General features: G+C 38.8%; 1 protein-coding gene across 1 annotated transcript; it reads right to left on the bottom strand.

Moving 5' to 3' along the window:
* Positions 1 to 249: 249 nt before the first annotated feature.
* On the bottom strand, positions 250 to 17,700 carry LOC124534745 (sorting nexin-27). Its single transcript, XM_047110745.1, has 8 exons — positions 17,378 to 17,700; positions 11,263 to 11,365; positions 8,973 to 9,246; positions 8,481 to 8,578; positions 8,030 to 8,276; positions 4,107 to 4,270; positions 3,228 to 3,590; positions 250 to 2,224 (listed from the first exon to the last, which is right to left on the bottom strand). Exons 1-8 carry the CDS (start codon positions 17,644 to 17,646, stop codon positions 2,156 to 2,158), a joined length of 1,587 nt encoding a protein of 528 aa, XP_046966701.1. The 5' UTR covers positions 17,647 to 17,700; the 3' UTR covers positions 250 to 2,155.
* Between the last annotated feature and the right edge of the window lie 28 nt (positions 17,701 to 17,728).

Raw genomic sequence — 17,728 nt, 5'->3', positions numbered from 1 at the left:
AATCATTAATTAAATTAATTTAGATTACAGTGTAGTTAGATCTTCATGAGTCAATCAGTCTATTGAAAACAATAAGAATCCTCAATGTACCTTCTGAGATTAGCACTTACATACAGGGAACTATGCAGTGACCAGACTTTAATTTTAAATAAAGATTAATTTACTTAAATACTTGAAATAATGTATTGAATATACATCATACGAAATTATTTAATTTTCAAGAATTTTAATGGCGACAATTTTCTATTATTTTATTCACTTTCCTTCATTACATTTGTAATTTGAAACTAGTTTAAACCAGTTACAAATTCAACACATAGTGCTTAGTACTGGTGACATGAAAGTACAACCTAATATACTAAATGTTATTTGGTAATAGATGAATGAAATAATTATCTCCTTTTGATATCTTAAATCTTTTAAAATTGTTTAAAAAATCTAACAAAGGTTATTTTAAATACATTTCATTAATTACAATTAATATTCAGTTTTAATTTTTTTTTTAAATATATCAAATAGTTTTAAACCAAAAAGTGTACATTATATTATTGAAGAAAAAATAAGATAAAACTTCAACAATGAATATGCACACATTTTGGTTAAAATAAACGATGTACATTATTTATTTTAAGAATAATTAATAAAAGCTAGTATCCAGTATCGATAAATGTTTTTAATATAAGTTAGAATAATTCTACATTAAATGAATTCCGTAATTATTTTAGGCTTGGAAATTCAATTCATAGTAATGACCAAGTGTTCAGAGATTATAAATATATGTAGATGGGATTGTATTAGAGAAAATTAGTAAATGTCGTTTTTATTTTGGGTAAGGTTTTATACCATAGGTCTAAACCTCTGATTTTATCTCTTATCCGATAGATATATACAAGCTGTTTTTTATATTGTATCAGAGGTCTCCAAACTTTATAACCTTTAAAATTACCAGCATAATAATAGTTGGTAATTTTTGCGTTTGCAACTTGCAATTGTTCTGATATTCACCAACATTTGTACAAAATAATAGTTCTTAAGTAATTACAGGAAATATTGTCACCAACTCATGTTGATATTTCAATACCACCCATTTGTAGACAAGTTGAGATTTTGGGACCGCCTGACTCCTCCTAAAGACTGAGGTAAGTCATGATATCAAAACACTATAGGTTTTTTGTTGATACTGGATCCATTCGGCTTTATGACATGAGTCGCTGTGAGTATATTTCCCCCAGGCTTTAGTTTGAAGACCTCTGCTTTAGAGGAACGAAATATCCTTTAAAATTTTACTTAAAATCAAAACTTTAAGTTTCTCGCAATGAAAAAATTATTTTAATATTTTTTTAAAAATTCAACTGTAAATATTTATATATCATTAAGCTAAATCCACGCGTCGAATATCACTAAAATACGCGTTAATTTTTTTGCTATTAGCGATGCAATATTCGCTAATAAGTGTAATTAGTGCACTTAAGAATTTATGTATACCTAAATACGGTTATCGATAAAAATCGTTCACTGAACGCAAGAACTGTCCAAGTGCTGAATTTCTTTTAAATAATTCGTACAAAATTATCCTTGTTCCCAATTAAATTATAAAATCGCCCTAAACACATTATAAATAAAAAAAACGAATTCAGCTGATAGGACGCTGTACATAAGTATTACATTAACTTATATGAAAAAGATTACAAATTCCACTAATAATATTTGATTATGTATAAAAATTTGTAAGTACGTAATAAACGTAGCATGAGAGCCGGTACATTCCTTTGACTTATAATATTAATTTAAGGTTTAAAAAACAATCGAATAAATCAATTTCAATCCTCAAGCCTCGGGATACAAATCTGAACAATCCAAATCCCACCCGACAAATCAAACCTATCACAGTATTTCCCCTCTGAAATGGCAACCCTTAACATACATCGTCTAAATTATTACCAATTTTAAATAATCACTTAAAAACAAATCACATTAATATGATACGTAAACTAGATAGGATTAACGTCGCCATTTTGAATAGTATATATATTTATTTTTTAAACCAGCAACATTTCGTTGAATGAGTAAAATCAATCTCGTCAAAATGGCGGTGCTCATTGGCGTAATACCGTTGATATCTTACGTTCTAGAAGATTCTGGCCGGTGCGACGTTTTATTCGCCGGTGTCGACCCAGCTCGCTTCCTCCGCTATTCGATCCATACAGTTGCACAGAAACTGATACTGGAATGAAACGAAAGAAAAGTTTATGGTTTATTTTAAAAGAGGTAATTCTGAAATCAATGAAAAAAGTACCGAGGTGACCTCTTTAAAAATAGTTTAATATTTTGGTCGGTGCCACTCCTGGAAGTCATCAGGGGAACGAGAGGATTAAAAAAAATGGCACAGCGATGGTGGTTATTAGTAGGAGCGTGCATGTTTGTGTGAGGATGTAGTAGATGTCGGCGTGTGTAGTTAATCACGATAATCACACTGGTCGAGTGTGACGGCGTGTGTCGGTGAGTAACAACGTGTGCAGCGTGAGCGCGAGCGGCGAGCGTTCACGCGGGCAGATCAGCAGGCGCGCGGCGGGTACAGCGGCGAGTGACGGCGTGTGTGTCGGCGAGTGCAGCGTGTGTGTCGGCGTGTGTGTTGGCGGGTGCGCGGTACTCACGTAGGGCGTGTGCGGCGGGTGTGTCGCGTGTGTCAGCGTGTACTCACGTCGGGCGTGTGCGGCGTGTGTGTCAGCGTGTACTCACGTAGGGCATGTGCGGCGGGTGTGTCGCGTGTGTCGGCGTGTACTCACGTCGGGCGTGTGCGGCGTGTGTGTCAGCGTGTACTCACGTAGGGCGTGTGCGGCGTGTGTGTCAGCGTGTACTCACGTAGGGCGTGTGCGGCGGGTGTGTCGGCGTGTACTCACGTCGGGCGTGTGCGGCGGGTGTGTCGACGTGTGTGACGGCGCGTGTGTCGGCGCCTGTGTCGGCGGGTGTGTCGGCGTGTGTGTCGGCGCGTGTGTCGGCGCGTGTGTCGGCGCGTGTGTCGGCGCGTGTGTCGGCGCGTGTGTCGGCGTGTACTCACGTAGGGCGTGCGCGGCGGGTGTGTCGGCGTGTGCGGCGGGTGTGTCGGCGTGTACTCACGTAGGGCGCGCGAGGCGGGTGTGTCGGCGTGTGTGTCGGCGGGTGTGTCGGCGCGTGTGTCGGCGTGTGTGTCGGCGCGTGTGTCGGCGCGTGCGTCGGCGTGTACTCACGTAGGGCGTGTGCAGCGCGAGCGCGCGCGGCGGGCGGTCGCGCGGGCGGTAGAGCAGGCGCGCGGCGGCGGCGGCGTCGTCGGCGCGCCACTCGCGCACGTCGCGCCAGGGCACGCGCACGTCGGGCCCGGCGCCGGCGTCGCTCCAGGGCGCGAGCGTGAGGCCGGCCCAGCCCAGCGTGAGCGCGAGCGCGGGCGCGGCGGCGCAGTCGGTGCGCGCGGGCGGGAAGGCCACGTGTCCGTAGCCGGGCAGCGTGCGCGCCAGCGCCAGGTAGTCGCCGGCGCGCCGCACGTCCTGCAGCGCCTTCAGCTGGTACAGCCGCGCGCCCGCCACGCACACGCCGCGGTTCACGTCCTCCACGGCCTGAGAAACGGGGGGGGGGGGGTCGTCATACATTAAACCGCAATTTGGCCGAATTTATTCAATAATGCTCGACAGAAATGAACGCAAGTATGAAATACACGGCCTGACAAGGGGGGGGGGGGTGTTATACTTTGATTAAATCGCAATTTAACCGAATTTATTCAATAATAGTATAATGCTCGACAGAAATGAACACAAGTAGTACATTTCGAGCTGAAATACACGGCCTGACAAGGGGGGGGGGGGAGATACTTTGATTAAACCGCAATTTAGCCGAATTTATTCAATAATAGTATAATGCTCAACAGAAATGAACGTAAGTAATACTTTTGTATTGTACAATAGAGCATTAAATAAATAAATAAATAATAAGTAGTACAATTTGGGCTGAAAAAAGACGGGGTCATTCAGATATCATTCTCCTGGCACTGATGAGGACCCAAGAACAGTCATTTACGGAAAATATTTTTAGTGAAAAAAATATAACAAATTCATCATTACAGTGGATAACATTACCTGCCAGAATATGAAAGCGGCAGCTTTCTCGTCTTCCTTCACGACCGATATCTCCCTCTCGGGGTTGAAAAGCCACTTGCGTATCGACAAACAGCTGCTGGACGCTGTCGAGTAGTTCTGGATGTACAGGGAGTGGGGGCATTCGTTTGGTTGCAGCTTACGTTCTGAAATACAAAAGATCTATATCACTCTTAAATTTCTCACCTTACAGTCTTTACACCAAAACTGTCAGGAGGCTCCCAATACAATTCAATGAATAGTGCTCTATGACTAAGCAGTAATGCTCTGAATTTTTGGGTCCTGATTTGGCTTTAAGCGGTTGTTATTGACTGTTAAAGCCGCAAGTAAATCAAAAATCAGACAAATAAAAATCATCATCTAATTGTATAACTTTTTATCTTTGAAACTATGGGCAGTCTCAAACGATCGTCAGAATTCATTCATTCAATACCAATTACATCAAATGCCAATTCTGCCTATTTTTTTCTGTTTTTCTACTTGAAAAGAAAATTTATTATAACAATTTTTTTAGACATTTCAATGAATTTTAAGTGGTAGTGCCACACTGCATACCTCTCGGTTGCAGTCGAATGGGCCGGCACGCCCGGGGAAGTACCACTCTCTCACTTAAAATCGGCGTGAAGTGGTAGCTATGCTACCGCGTTTCGTCCGGTAAGTGAGAGTTCCGGAGGCCCGATCCCTCTCCCCCCAAAACATGGTTGTGCAGAATTTGGTGACATTACCCCAGGAGGGTACCATCAGCGACTGCGATGGAGAATCCCTCTCTGGGCATCCATGCTCAGGACGTACACCGCCTGAGCAGGGATGCCCAGGCTGCCCTCCGAATTCTGGGGGGGGCAATTTTGCGCTCGCCACTGTTCGGGGCAAGCGGAGCAGGCATCATAAGGCAACCCCTACCACACTCGCTGTGGACTTCTGCAACATAAGGGGACTCAACTCCAACTTGAATGCCGTTCACTTTCACCTTGAGACGGCGTAGCCGGCCTTGCTCTTTCTTACCGAGACCCAGATATCTTCTCCTGCCGATACGTCTTTTCTCTCTTACCCCGGGTACAAATTGGAGCATACTTTTGTGCCACGAGCTGGGGTGTGCGTTTACGTCAGAGATGATATCTGCTCTCGACGCCTCGGCAGCCTTGAAGGGCAGGACCTATCAATTATCTGGCTGCGCGTAGACTGCGACGACCATCCGCGAATCTACGCGTGCCTTTATAGGTCCCATAGCGGTAATGCCGAAACCGACCGACTGGTTGAGCACGTCCAATTGGCTACAGATTCCGTGCTGCAGCAGACTCCATCCGCAGAGATCATTATTCTGGGCGATTTCAATGCTCATCATACAGAGTGGCTTGGATCACGCACCACTGATCATGCGGGTAGATCTGTTCTCGACTTCGCTTTGGCTTATGATTTGACACAACTGGTCACCTCGCCAACGCGAATACCGGACGTGGAGGATCATACACCTACCCTGTTGGACCTTCTGCTGACTTCGCATCCGGACGGCTATAAGATTGTCGTCGATCCCCCTCTGGGCTCGTCGGACCACTGTCTCGTCCGGAGTACAGTGCCAGTTGCACGGTACTCACGACCTCGTTTCGCGGGCTGTCGTCGCGTGTGGCACTACAAGTCAGCAGATTGGGATGGGATGCGGTCCTTCTTTGCATCTTACCCATGGGGGCGAGTTTGTTTCTCGATGGATGATCCGAGCGTTGTTGCTGACTCTGTCGCCGATGTGGTGCTTCAGGGTATGGAACTTTTCATTCCATATTCTGCGGTGCCCATTGGTGGCAAGTCCCAGCCCTGGTTTGGTCGCCTCTGTAAGACGGCTTCACGCCGAAAATGGGAACGCTACCAAGACTGTGCTAACGCATCGGCGTCTCGTGATACAAACACCAGCACATTCAGAAAGGAATATAACTCTGCCTCCAGGTCCTTCAAAAACGTGATAGCTGAGGCGAAGTCGAAGTACATTGGCAGAATTGGCGAGAGACTGGTGCGCTTCCCATCAGGAACACGTGCGTTCTGGTCTCTCGCTAAGGCTGTCCTAGGGAATTTCTGTCAGCCTTCTTTTCCGTCTTTGCACAGGGACGGTGAGTCATTGGCCCATACCGCGAAGGAGAAGGCCGATCTTTTAGGGTCTCTCTTCGCGTCGAACTCGACTCTGGATGACCAAGGAAAGTTACCTCCATCAATCCCGCGATGTGATACGACGATGCCGGAGGTTAAATTTCGGCAAAGTGCAGTTCGGAAAGCACTTCTTTCCTTGGACATTCACAAGTCGAGTGGACCCGATGGCATCCCTCCAATCGTGCTACGGACATGTGCTCCCGAGTTGGCACCGGTCTTAACGCGTCTTTTCCGGCAATCCTACGCATTAGGCGTCGTCCCGAACTCCTGGAAGACTGCTTTGGTGCATCCGATCCCTAAAAAAGGCAACCGCTCAGATCCGTCCAATTATAGGCCTATAGCCATCACCTCCTTGCTCTCCAAGATAATGGAGTCCCTTATTAACTGCCAGCTCCTGCGGTACCTAGAGGAGAATCAGCTGATTAGTGACCGCCAGTACGGTTTCCGTCGGGGTCGCTCAGCCGGTGATCTTCTAGTTTACCTTACTCACAGGTGGGCTGAAGCAGTTGAGAGCAAGGGGGAGGCATTAGCAGCCAGCTTGGACATAGCGAAGGCCTTCGATCGCGTATGGCACAAAGCGCTTCTTTCGAAGCTTCCTTCTTATGGGCTTCCCGGGAAATTATGCAATTGGATTACCAGCTTTTTGGCAGATCGGAGCATCAAGGTCGTTGTCGACGGTGCATGCTCTGACTTAAAATTCGTCAATGCTGGTGTTCCACAAGGCTGCGTCCTATCACCCACTCTGTTTCTTCTGCATATCAATGATTTGTTGCAAATCGGGAACATTCATTGCTATGCAGACGACAGTACCGTTGACACCTTATACACCGGCCGCGCTAATATTTCTCGGGAAAACGTCGAAGAAAACCGGAACAAACTTGTGTCTGAAATCGAGTCTTCGTTAAACGAAGTCTCGAACTGGGGCCGGCTAAATTTAGTCCATTTCAACCCCAAAAAGACGCAAGTTTGCGCGTTAACCGCTAAAAAAACACCATTTGTCGTATCTCCACGATTTGAGAACATCCCGATAGCCGCTACAGGTAGTATCGGAATACTTGGCGTTGATATTTCGAGCCTCGTTCAGTTCCGCGGTCAATTGGAAGGCAAAGCCAAATTGGCTTCAAAGAAGCTCGGTGTGCTCAGCAAGGCGAGACAGTACTTCACGTCGGCCCATCGCCTAAAACTTTACAAGGCGCAAATTCGGCCTCACATGGAGTACTGCTCTCACCTCTGGGCGGGTGCTCCCCAGTACCAGCTCCTTCCATTTGACCGCATCCAACGTAGAGCGGCTCGAATTATCGACGATCAAGCCCTTTCCGATCTCCTTGATCCTTTGGCTTTGCGTAGAGATGTTGGATCACTCTGCATCTTCTACCGAATTTTTCACGGGGAATGTTCCGAGGAATTGTTCGGATTAATCCCGGCTGCTGAATTTCACCTTCGGACATCTCGTCAAAATTCTAAGTTTCACCCGCACCATCTTGATGTCCGAAAATCCACAACAGCGCGATTTCTTAGACATTTTCTGCCTCGCACAACCACTCTGTGGAACCAGCTGTCGCCGGCGGTTTTTCCGAACCGATACGACATGGGAACCTTCAAGAAAAGAGCCTACTCCTTTCTCAAAGGCCGGCAACGCACCTGCAAGCCCCCTGGTGTTGCAGATGTCCATGGGCGGTGGTAGTCACTTTCCATCAGGTGAGCCTCCTGCTCGTTTGCCACCTATCCCAAAAAAAAAAAAAAAAAAAAAAAAAAAAAATAAATCCACTTACCAAAATTATACTCGACAATTTCAAACAGATAGAAATACTTTTGCACGGCCTTCGAGAGGCCGATCTTTTCACAGACGGCCCGATAAACATCATCAGCATTGGTTGACTTTAATACTGAAACCGTGACTACTTCTTTATCTGGAAGTAGAACTTTTAAGTCTACTGGTGATGGATTCGAGGAATCGTCTGAATCTGTAAGGAATTCTTGTACAGCATCAGATTCAGCAATCACGCGTACTGCGCATACCTGGAACATGATAATGGATTTATCGGTCAATTCTTCCAATGGAATATTATACAGAACCATTAATATCACGATAAACCATAACCTACTGAACTTGTATTGATATGTGTCAATTGCTGAAAGTATTGCAGCTGCTTTTCATCAAAATCCGATAGCCAATATAATTCCATGTAAATTATTCACGAGTGAAATATGTGGAATGAGTACCTTTTCTAAATACTGTTCGAGACCTCTCCTCCTTGCGTCCAATTGTTGTTCGCTTAATGTAAACGGCCACTTCCCGGGTAACTTTGGAAAATTAAAACCTGAAATAGGATTTCAATTCTGACAACAATTCTTCAAACTGCATAAGAACTCGGCAGAGTCCAAGATTTGTTGACAGTTTGACAGTTCACCCCTTGGATTTTGTACAACATTGGACATATTTTGGATTCAATCGGGGTCTGATCTGCCCTCGTAAAACTCTATTATGAGCTATGAGGAAAAACGCAGTAAAATGTAAATTTTACTATATCGATGATAAGACCATAAAATTACATTCAAAACAAATCAATACATAGAAATATATGTCGATAGAGAATTATATTATTATATGGCATTTAAAGTGAAATTCGATCAGTCAGTTCGCTGCATTACTGTTACAGCACGGCAGTGCCATGAGAAACTAAGAATAACTAAAGCATTATAATGCCAACTTACCGAGAAATTCTTTCCTCAGGAGTTGATGCAGAGCTGCGAACTCCCTATAGCGCCGGCTGCACAAGTGCCGCCCAGCCATGTGGACATTGAAGGCCACGTACGACCGTCCCGTGTTACGCTCCATCACGATCCGGTAATCCGGTATAGAAACGGGTAACGACCGCTTGTCTGTGTAGTCGTACCGTTGGTAGACGGTCGCCCGTGAATTTGCCGCTCCCCCTATAACGCCAACTGGAGCAGTTCCATCGTCTCCAGGCTCTAACCGTTCTGCCTCCTAAATAATTGAATTACATCCACTAAGTAAGGCAAGACTTAAAAATATAGTCCTTAAAATATCCTGATGCTGAAGTAATATGAGGTCTCCTCTCCGTTTGAGGAGTAGATTAGGAACTAATTCTACAACGCCGCTTTAATGCGGATTCAAATCAAATCAAAATATACTTTATTCAAGTAGGCTTATACAAGTACCTTTAAATCGTCATTTAATAACTACCACCGGTTCGGAAAAAAGATTTAACCGGGAAGAGCCGGTAAGAAACTCAGTAGTTACTCTTTTCGGATAAACTACCGAAAACCCCCACCTCCGATTTAGTTGTAATTTTGCACAGTCCTTGTTTTTGGTATTTTGAGACGATTCCCCGAAGGATTTTTGGCGATTCAAAGCAATTTTTTAGATATCAAATTTTATAAAAGTATATTTTATTTTATTTTCTATATCTCTGATATTTCCGGTCTTTCTTTCTTTCTATATGCTTAATCATCGGAGGTAGAGGGTTTTCGGAAGTGCACTCCTATTTTCTTTCAACATTTAAAAAATACAGTTATGTTAGTTAATTACAAATATATATGCATGTAATATATGCTTACTATCCATCCACTACGTAAGGCAAGACTTAAAAAAGTAAAGTCCTTAAAACAATCATTACATATCCCGATGCTGAACTAAAGCCTCTTTTTGCTCTTGAGAAGATTAGAATCTGATTCCACAACGCCGCTTTAATGCGGATTGACGGATACATATCGTTATCCTATAACGCCAAGCAAAAGATTAAGTATAGAAACTTGAAAAATCAGTGGTATCTCCGTGAACTTGGTTTAAACCAGCAAATGTTGGTTTCTTAGCAATAGACTTGGTGTTGGGTGTGCAATTTCAGCTGCAGATATTTAACTTATTTCCCTCTATAAGTAGAGTGTATAACAGCCTTATATTATCACGTCAACAAGAGTGTCCAATGCTTATTTGTGTTTATAATTAATCTCGTGCTCGGCGGTGAAGGAAATCGTGAAACCTGCATGTGTCTAATTTTATCGAAATTCTGCCACATGTGCATTCCAGCAACCCGCATTGGAACAGCATAGTGGAATATGTTCCAAGCCCTCTCCGTAATGGAAGAGTATAATTTACTTTACAAGAGAAAACTGTGCAGCTGTATAATAGCAGCACAACAGTGAGTACATTTAAATGAAACACGTTGTCAGCTCAATACTTCTCCTTAGGCTTAAAACTAACTCAGGCGTTAAATCCGTGGCAGGTGATTGGATTACCTTGTATTCAACACAGTCGTTATAGATTTGTTCACACACGAGGGCGCCGTCACGTTTAATACTCGCTGTGCATTAGTAAGATTGACACTCCTATTGTCTTAGTAAGCGATGTCTTTTGTGAGAAGACTTAAGTTGAATAAGGATAGCGAAAAATAAATTACAATCTTTTGATAATAATTTATGGCGGAGAAGCTCGCCTTTAAATAAGTATATTTAGACTAGAAAAAACAACTTGATAATTTTAATATTTAAAAGAATTTGCCATATAAATGCCTACCCTTACCAATTTTGATGCTTTTATACTTTAAATGTTATAAATATTTGCATCAATATCGCGTAACACTTTCTGTTACATATTTATTGTATTTTGTTTATTTATAAGAAAATAATCATCAATCAAAAGCCATTTACGACAAATTTTCAAAAACAACTAGCAACCCACCCCAGCTTCGCACGGGTGCAATACTGATACTAAATATACTACAGAATTTGTTTATTTAAGACATCACATTAGAAACATCTAAAACTATCAGCGTTTCTTTACTATATCGTCCATATATTATATACAAAAACCTTCCTCTCGAATCACTCTATCTATTAATTTCAATGATCTAAGCATGCATTGGGACAGACAGCGGTAAGCGACTTTGTTTTATACTAATTAATGATAATGATTTAAGTCATTAATTCTTAGATTTATGTTGTGCCAGTGTGCCAGTTCTATCTACCTATCTAATAGACATACCTTAGGTGTGACAGATATTACGGTAAGTGTGAGACAGTCGCCCCCTGACTTGATGAGATCGACCACTTGCTTGTGGGTCGCGCCTTCAACGTTCACCCCATTGCTGGAAACAAAATGCACATCAAAATAAATAATACTCTAATATTTGTTATAATTAAATATACGATTAGGAAGTAATAATCATTTAAATCACATATAATAGGCTACTTGACTGGTTTTTAAAATCCATTTTATATTATTTACTAGAGATGAAGGAACCCAGTAAAAGTTGATTTCTTTAATTCTAGTTCATATTTGCCGAAAAATATCATATTAAAAATTCCATATTTAAATAACGGTCGGTAGTCGGTGACGTCACTTTGCTGTATTTTAATCTGTGGTACATTTAGTAGAAAAGCAAGTTTTACAAGAAAGTGACTTCATCATAAGCCCGGCGAATCAGGAGCGTTTTGTGTGACGTGACAAACGTTTGAAAAAATGCATTTTTATTTTTTGATTTTTGAATAAATTAAGTATTATTTTAAAGTTTCGTTAGTAAATAAACATTTTTAAACTCATAATATACAGTGATTACAATAATTCACAATTTATTTTTCGCATTGTCAAATAGCCTAATATGTAATGGACAGTGTAGTGCATTATTTGAATTTTTGATGTCAGTGGGATCGCAGAGTCGATTGTTGAGATCGCCTAGTATGAGCCCTAATCTCACCAGTCGAAGCATGGCATAAGGTACATATGCTTCCTTTGCATCTATATTTATTCTGTATTCGTAAGTGAAAACATCTTTATTTATGCATATAATAGAATTGGAGTCTGTAATATTAAAATAGCCCTTTTTACTCGATGCATATTTATGTATACGCGGTACACCAAAACAACATTTTCTGTCAGTCCGTCTGTTTGTTCCGGCTTATCTCTGGAACGGGTGAACCGATTTTGACGGGACTTTCACTGGCAGATAAATGATATAACAAGGAGTAACTTAGGCAATTTTTTTTTTTTTAAATTCAAACGCGTACAACGTCGCGGGGACAGATCGTGAAAATTAAATATATCGAATGAAAATACTTCACATATATTAAGAGCAGCGTAGCTAGAGGCTTATCGCGGTAATGCGACATTAACAATGCTGCTACTTACTACATAATAATTTCATTTAGTTTTTTTCGTCTACAAATGAGATACTATAATCATACTTGGTGGAGGGCTTTGTGCAAGCCCTGTCTGGGTAGGTACCACCCACTCACCAGTTATTCTACCGCCAAATAACAGTACTCAGTATTGTTGTGTTCCAGTTTGAAGGGCGAGTGAACCAGCGTAACTACAGGCACAAGGGACATAAAATCTTAGTTCCCATAGTTGGTGGCACATTGACGGTGTAAAGAATAGTTAATATTTCTTACAGCGTCATTGTCTATGGGTGATAGTGACCACTTACCATCAGGTGGCCCATATGCACGTCTGCCAAGCCAAACTATAAAAAGAAAAAAAATCTATACTAATATTATAAACGCCAAAGCAACTCTCTCTGTGTCTCTTTAAGAGCCAGAATTTTATAAATTTGGTATCAAACAAGCTCAACCCCAAGAAAGGACAAGGTAGACTTCTTAATGCATGACGACCAGCCCTTAAAACGCGGACGACGACAAAGATGACAATTGGTCTAATATTAAATCAAAATTCATTACAAAACAACAACCTGTAAATTCCCACTGCTGGGCTAAAGGCCTCGTCTCCCTTTGAGGAGAAGGCATGCAACATATTCCACTACGCTGTTCCAATGCGGGTTGGTGGAACACACATGTGGCAGAATTTCTATGAAATTTGTCACATGCAGGTTTCCACACGATGTTTTCCTTCACCGCCGAGCACGAGATGAATTATAAAGACAAATTAAGCACATGAATCAGCGGTGCTTGCCTTGGTTTGATCCGCAATCATCGGTTAAGATGCACGCGTTCTAACCACTGGGCCATCTCGACTCGAAAATTCATTGACATATAATAATAATAAAATGCATTACCTAACAATATGAGTTATGTTCGATTGCGATTCCAGATCATATATCTCGAATCCGGTATTATCGCAGTAGTAATAACAGTAACGGAATTCCCCCACACCACCCCTACGCACTGACATATTGTACGAGTTCTTTGAGCACACGAGGAACCATTTACACGAAATACAAAAACAAAACACTCCTACAAAAGAACATATTTCTTAACAAAATCCAATACGCCATCGTTACAGAAACAAATCACAAAGTCTACTAAAACTATGTAGTCAAATCACTTTAATATATTGCGTGAAATACATAGAGCTTATTAATCAGGGGGTGATCAATCAAACGATACTGTCTACTTCTTACGAATATCGAATCCACAATGTGAGAACGAGAGAAATAACTATCGAGCTAAACTCCTACTGATATTTCGATATGAACGCTTGCAAATGGTCACAAACCAAATAACTAATGAAAATAATTAGTTAATTAGCAACATGTGAGTAATTAAACATTAATTATGTTCCATAACTGCGACGTTGGCCCACATTGATATATTATCATTACGGATTATGTATTCAACCCATTTTTTTTTTAATAATTAATTAATAAATAACAATTGTAACAATTGTGCAATGACATTTACGAACGATTTTTTCTACTTTTTCTTACGAGATAAAATTAAATGAATGTATGTCTAAAAAGTGTTCGCATACTAAACATTTTCGAAGTAGTATTTTATTATTGATTCTTATCTTATAGCCGTTAATAATAAATTCAATATCGCGGAAGTTTCACACTATTGTTTCGATCGGTCAAGAGACAGTATGATGGGAAAACAGTTATAGAATATTGAATTCACAATGTAATAGAGCTATCACATAACTGTAAAATTTTAAAAGTGGTTAGAGAATCCGCATCATGTATCTATAACAAAAAACTATCACCGAATGTCATATCGATGTAATAGAGCACGCCATTCATTTTTGAAAAAAAAAAGTACATATATATATATATATATATATATATATATATATATATATATATATATATATGTATCTAAATTTGAATTTATCTATAAGCTAGCATCTAGTCTCAGTCATAATCTTACAAAAAAAAAATAACAAATTGCTATCGTGCAAAAACTAAAATTATAATAAACATTTTTTTTAACCAGTTAAGGAGCTCCATAACAACTCTGAAAAATAGATTCACACATTCAAGCGCACAGACGAACACACGAAAACACGTCTACAGTCAATAAATACAGATCAAAGTAATTGATCTCTTGTCATATCATTATCTTTTTATGTACGTTTGAATATCTCACAATCGCAAACATTTTCAAATAAACATTTCAAATATAAATATTCCTAATTAACAAATAAAGAGTTAAACAATATGAAATTAATTAATCTCTATATGATCTTTTAATTGATTTTAATTATTAGTGTCCAATTTGGAGTCTGTAACGAGAATAGAAAATTTCTTGTAAGATAACAAACAACTAGGTTACTGGAATGCGTGTAATGTTGAACGAAACACGATTATTAACATTATTAGCTGTACTAGCAAAGTTGACATTAAATATTAGAATTATTATTTTACTTTAAACACACTTAGCCTTGTAGATATGATATACTATGTTAAATTGAATTAGATTGTATGTGTACTTGGTGATAGGGCTTTGAGTAAGCTCACTACCTCTCATTGCACACTTTACCACCTTTAGACAGCAATATTAATATCACTACAGGCACAATGGACATAACATCTCGGTATAGGGACATAATCTCTTGGTAACTAAGAGTTATCAAGATTAAAGGCACATTGGCAATTTAAGAAATTGTCATTAATTCTTAGGCAGTGAGTACAACTTACCAGGTCTACTATCCAGTATTAAAATCAAATATATATATGAAATGTATCTTCCATGCAAGCCAGCCAATAATGTTGGAAATTAATCTGTTATATTACTTTGTTATCATATATTATTATTGGTAAAAATATGTGCTTATTTCTCATTGACTATCTAATTATGAAAATGACCTTTGATTTCCTTTTAATAATTAAGTTTTTAAATAATAAGAAATAAATAAATTAAAATGCAGAACCACGAACATACTTTAAATAAAAACTATCAATTATTCATAATTTTAAAACAGACATATGAAATACATTATCATAATCAGAGAACCTTGAAATACACACATTATATTATGTATAGGATTTTTTGCTGTCATGTATTTTTCCCAGCGTTTTAAGCGTTGGTGAGTCTGAGAAGTATTAGACAATGTAATGCTATTATAACATACAGCCTACTTTCACTACAACTTCTGTACATTATTTGCAACCTAAAATACTGCTCTATACTCAAAGTCACAGAGTGTCTATATTGATACTCATATTTTAAGAGCTATTTACAATGTATTGAAAGTAATATTAATCATAGAAAAATTGTCTTTTATTCAATTTTTATATAAAGTTCAACTCTTATGTTCATGTAGCAAATAGATCTATAAATTTCACACAGATGAAACTATTCATTATACATACATATATGTAAATTTCGACGAAGCCTTAGTATAACCATTGGATTTAGTTTTATATAGCTATGTATATATTTCATAATACATTGATATTCGTGAATTCATTTTTATATATCATGTAGGTGTATAAAAGCAGTTTCATGACATTATTGTATTATATTTATACAAGTATAGCATTGATTTCACAACAAATGTGCCTCTTTACAATGAGTGGGTGTTATTTGTTTTCAATCGTCTGGTATAAAGACTCTTTGAGTGAAATTTACTTTTTGAACTGATGATACATTTATATAAAATTAAATCATGTAAAATGATGTTTTAAACATGCTCGTAAGGCAGGCAGTAAGGTATGCTTGAATGTTTATTATCATAATACCTCTTGCTGAGAATTAGCATAAACTTTTATCATGTTAAATATAGTCACATAACAGATTTTTATTTTATAAACTTTTTTTTTTTAAATATATGAATAAATAATCTTTTTTTCAGCTTTATTTCTGGAGATAATCTGTGTGTACAAGTAGTAAACACAGAGTAAATCAAGTGATCTTTTTTCAAAATGATATGCTTGCATAAATTATTCAACAACAGAATAGTTTTGGGAACATTTTTGTAAGCATTATCATCTCTCATCATACAAATATTCACTTTAAAATAAACCAGTCATAATAATTTATAGATAATGTCAAATGTCAATGCATTTAGTATAGGCTAACTGCTTTTCTTTAAATTATTTGATATTATATATTCTGTGTATAATTATTACATTATTATATTTAATAATTAAACAAGACAAAGCATGCTTACGCCTTATAATTAAAAATTTAAGGGCTGTTACTTGAACACTATTTAATATTTCAAGGATATTAAAAATAAAATATTTCCCTTTAATGATTTAAATGGATGTAATATGAAACACACCTATCTTTATTTATTCATATGGCATGCTTTTTCTTTATTTTTAATGAGCTTTATTTTTGTTTTAATTGTAGATTTAAATCTCCAAGTATAAACTGAGGCTTGGTTATATTATAGATATAATAATATAACCAATGAAAAGGTAGTAATATAAATAAGTGTTTAAACAATTCATTTTAAATCTCAGATGTTCATATAAATCATTCATCTGGTGCAAAATTTTTAGTTAGAAAAAACATTTTCTTAGCTATAATTAAGATCTCTTTAAAATGTAATTTAGCAATTATCTATGAGTTAAATATACAATAATGAACACTGAACCTCATTTGATTCAAAATTCTTGGTAAACATAATGTTTATATTACACCCAGCTAAACAATTGTAGTTTACACAACTAAGTTACTGAATATATTTCGTAAAACAGGTTTTGTGACTCATAGATCCATGTAAATCATTATCTAAGTAACAAAAAAGAACTTGAAATGATTGTTCTAATTAAAAATAATAAAAAGCAAATGAGCCAGTTACTACGCTAAGAAAAGCGAACAATTATGGGAAAACCTATAGATGGCTAGTAAATACCAATATGGAAACTATAAAACTAATGAATGTATATAAGTAGAATAGAAATCTTATAACTTACACTTCTAGGATTCTGTCCCCTTTTCTGATACCAGCTTGCTCTGCTGCACCCTGTTCCAGAACAGCACTGACGTGCTGCAAAGGAGCATATAATTCACCATTGATCGATCTTAACTGGCCGCCCTCGGAAACCTGACCGCGAACATTAAAACCAAAACCGGTGTCAGTTTTGTAAATGGTAACGCGACGAGGGCCATTATTTGTCACAGTGCCCTTATTATTTTTATCGGGCCGAACAATACTGTTATTATCGGTTTCTGTCTCAGCCATTTTGGACAATTTTGAACACAGATGACATAGGAAATTGCTGTCGTTGAATGACACTAAGTGGATAAATAAACTGACAGAGTAT

The sequence above is a fragment of the Vanessa cardui genome, chromosome 13 (genome assembly GCF_905220365.1).
Source record: "Vanessa cardui chromosome 13, ilVanCard2.1, whole genome shotgun sequence".
NCBI classification, from domain to species: Eukaryota; Metazoa; Arthropoda; class Insecta; order Lepidoptera; family Nymphalidae; genus Vanessa; species Vanessa cardui.
Note: the sequence above shows the minus strand (reverse complement) of the source record. Positions and strands in the feature narration are given on the sequence as shown.

Coding starts and splice junctions, on each gene's coding strand:
- LOC124534745 (XM_047110745.1), bottom strand. CDS start 17,646: ATGGCTGAGACAGAAACCGATAATAACAGTATTGTTCGGCCCGATAAA. Junction 9,247..11,262: donor TAATATCTGTCACACCTAAG/GTATGTCTATTA, acceptor TCAATTATTTAG/GAGGCAGAACGGTTAGAGCC. Junction 4,271..8,029: donor AATTGTCGAGTATAATTTTG/GTAAGTGGATTT, acceptor TTTGTATTTCAG/AACGTAAGCTGCAACCAAAC.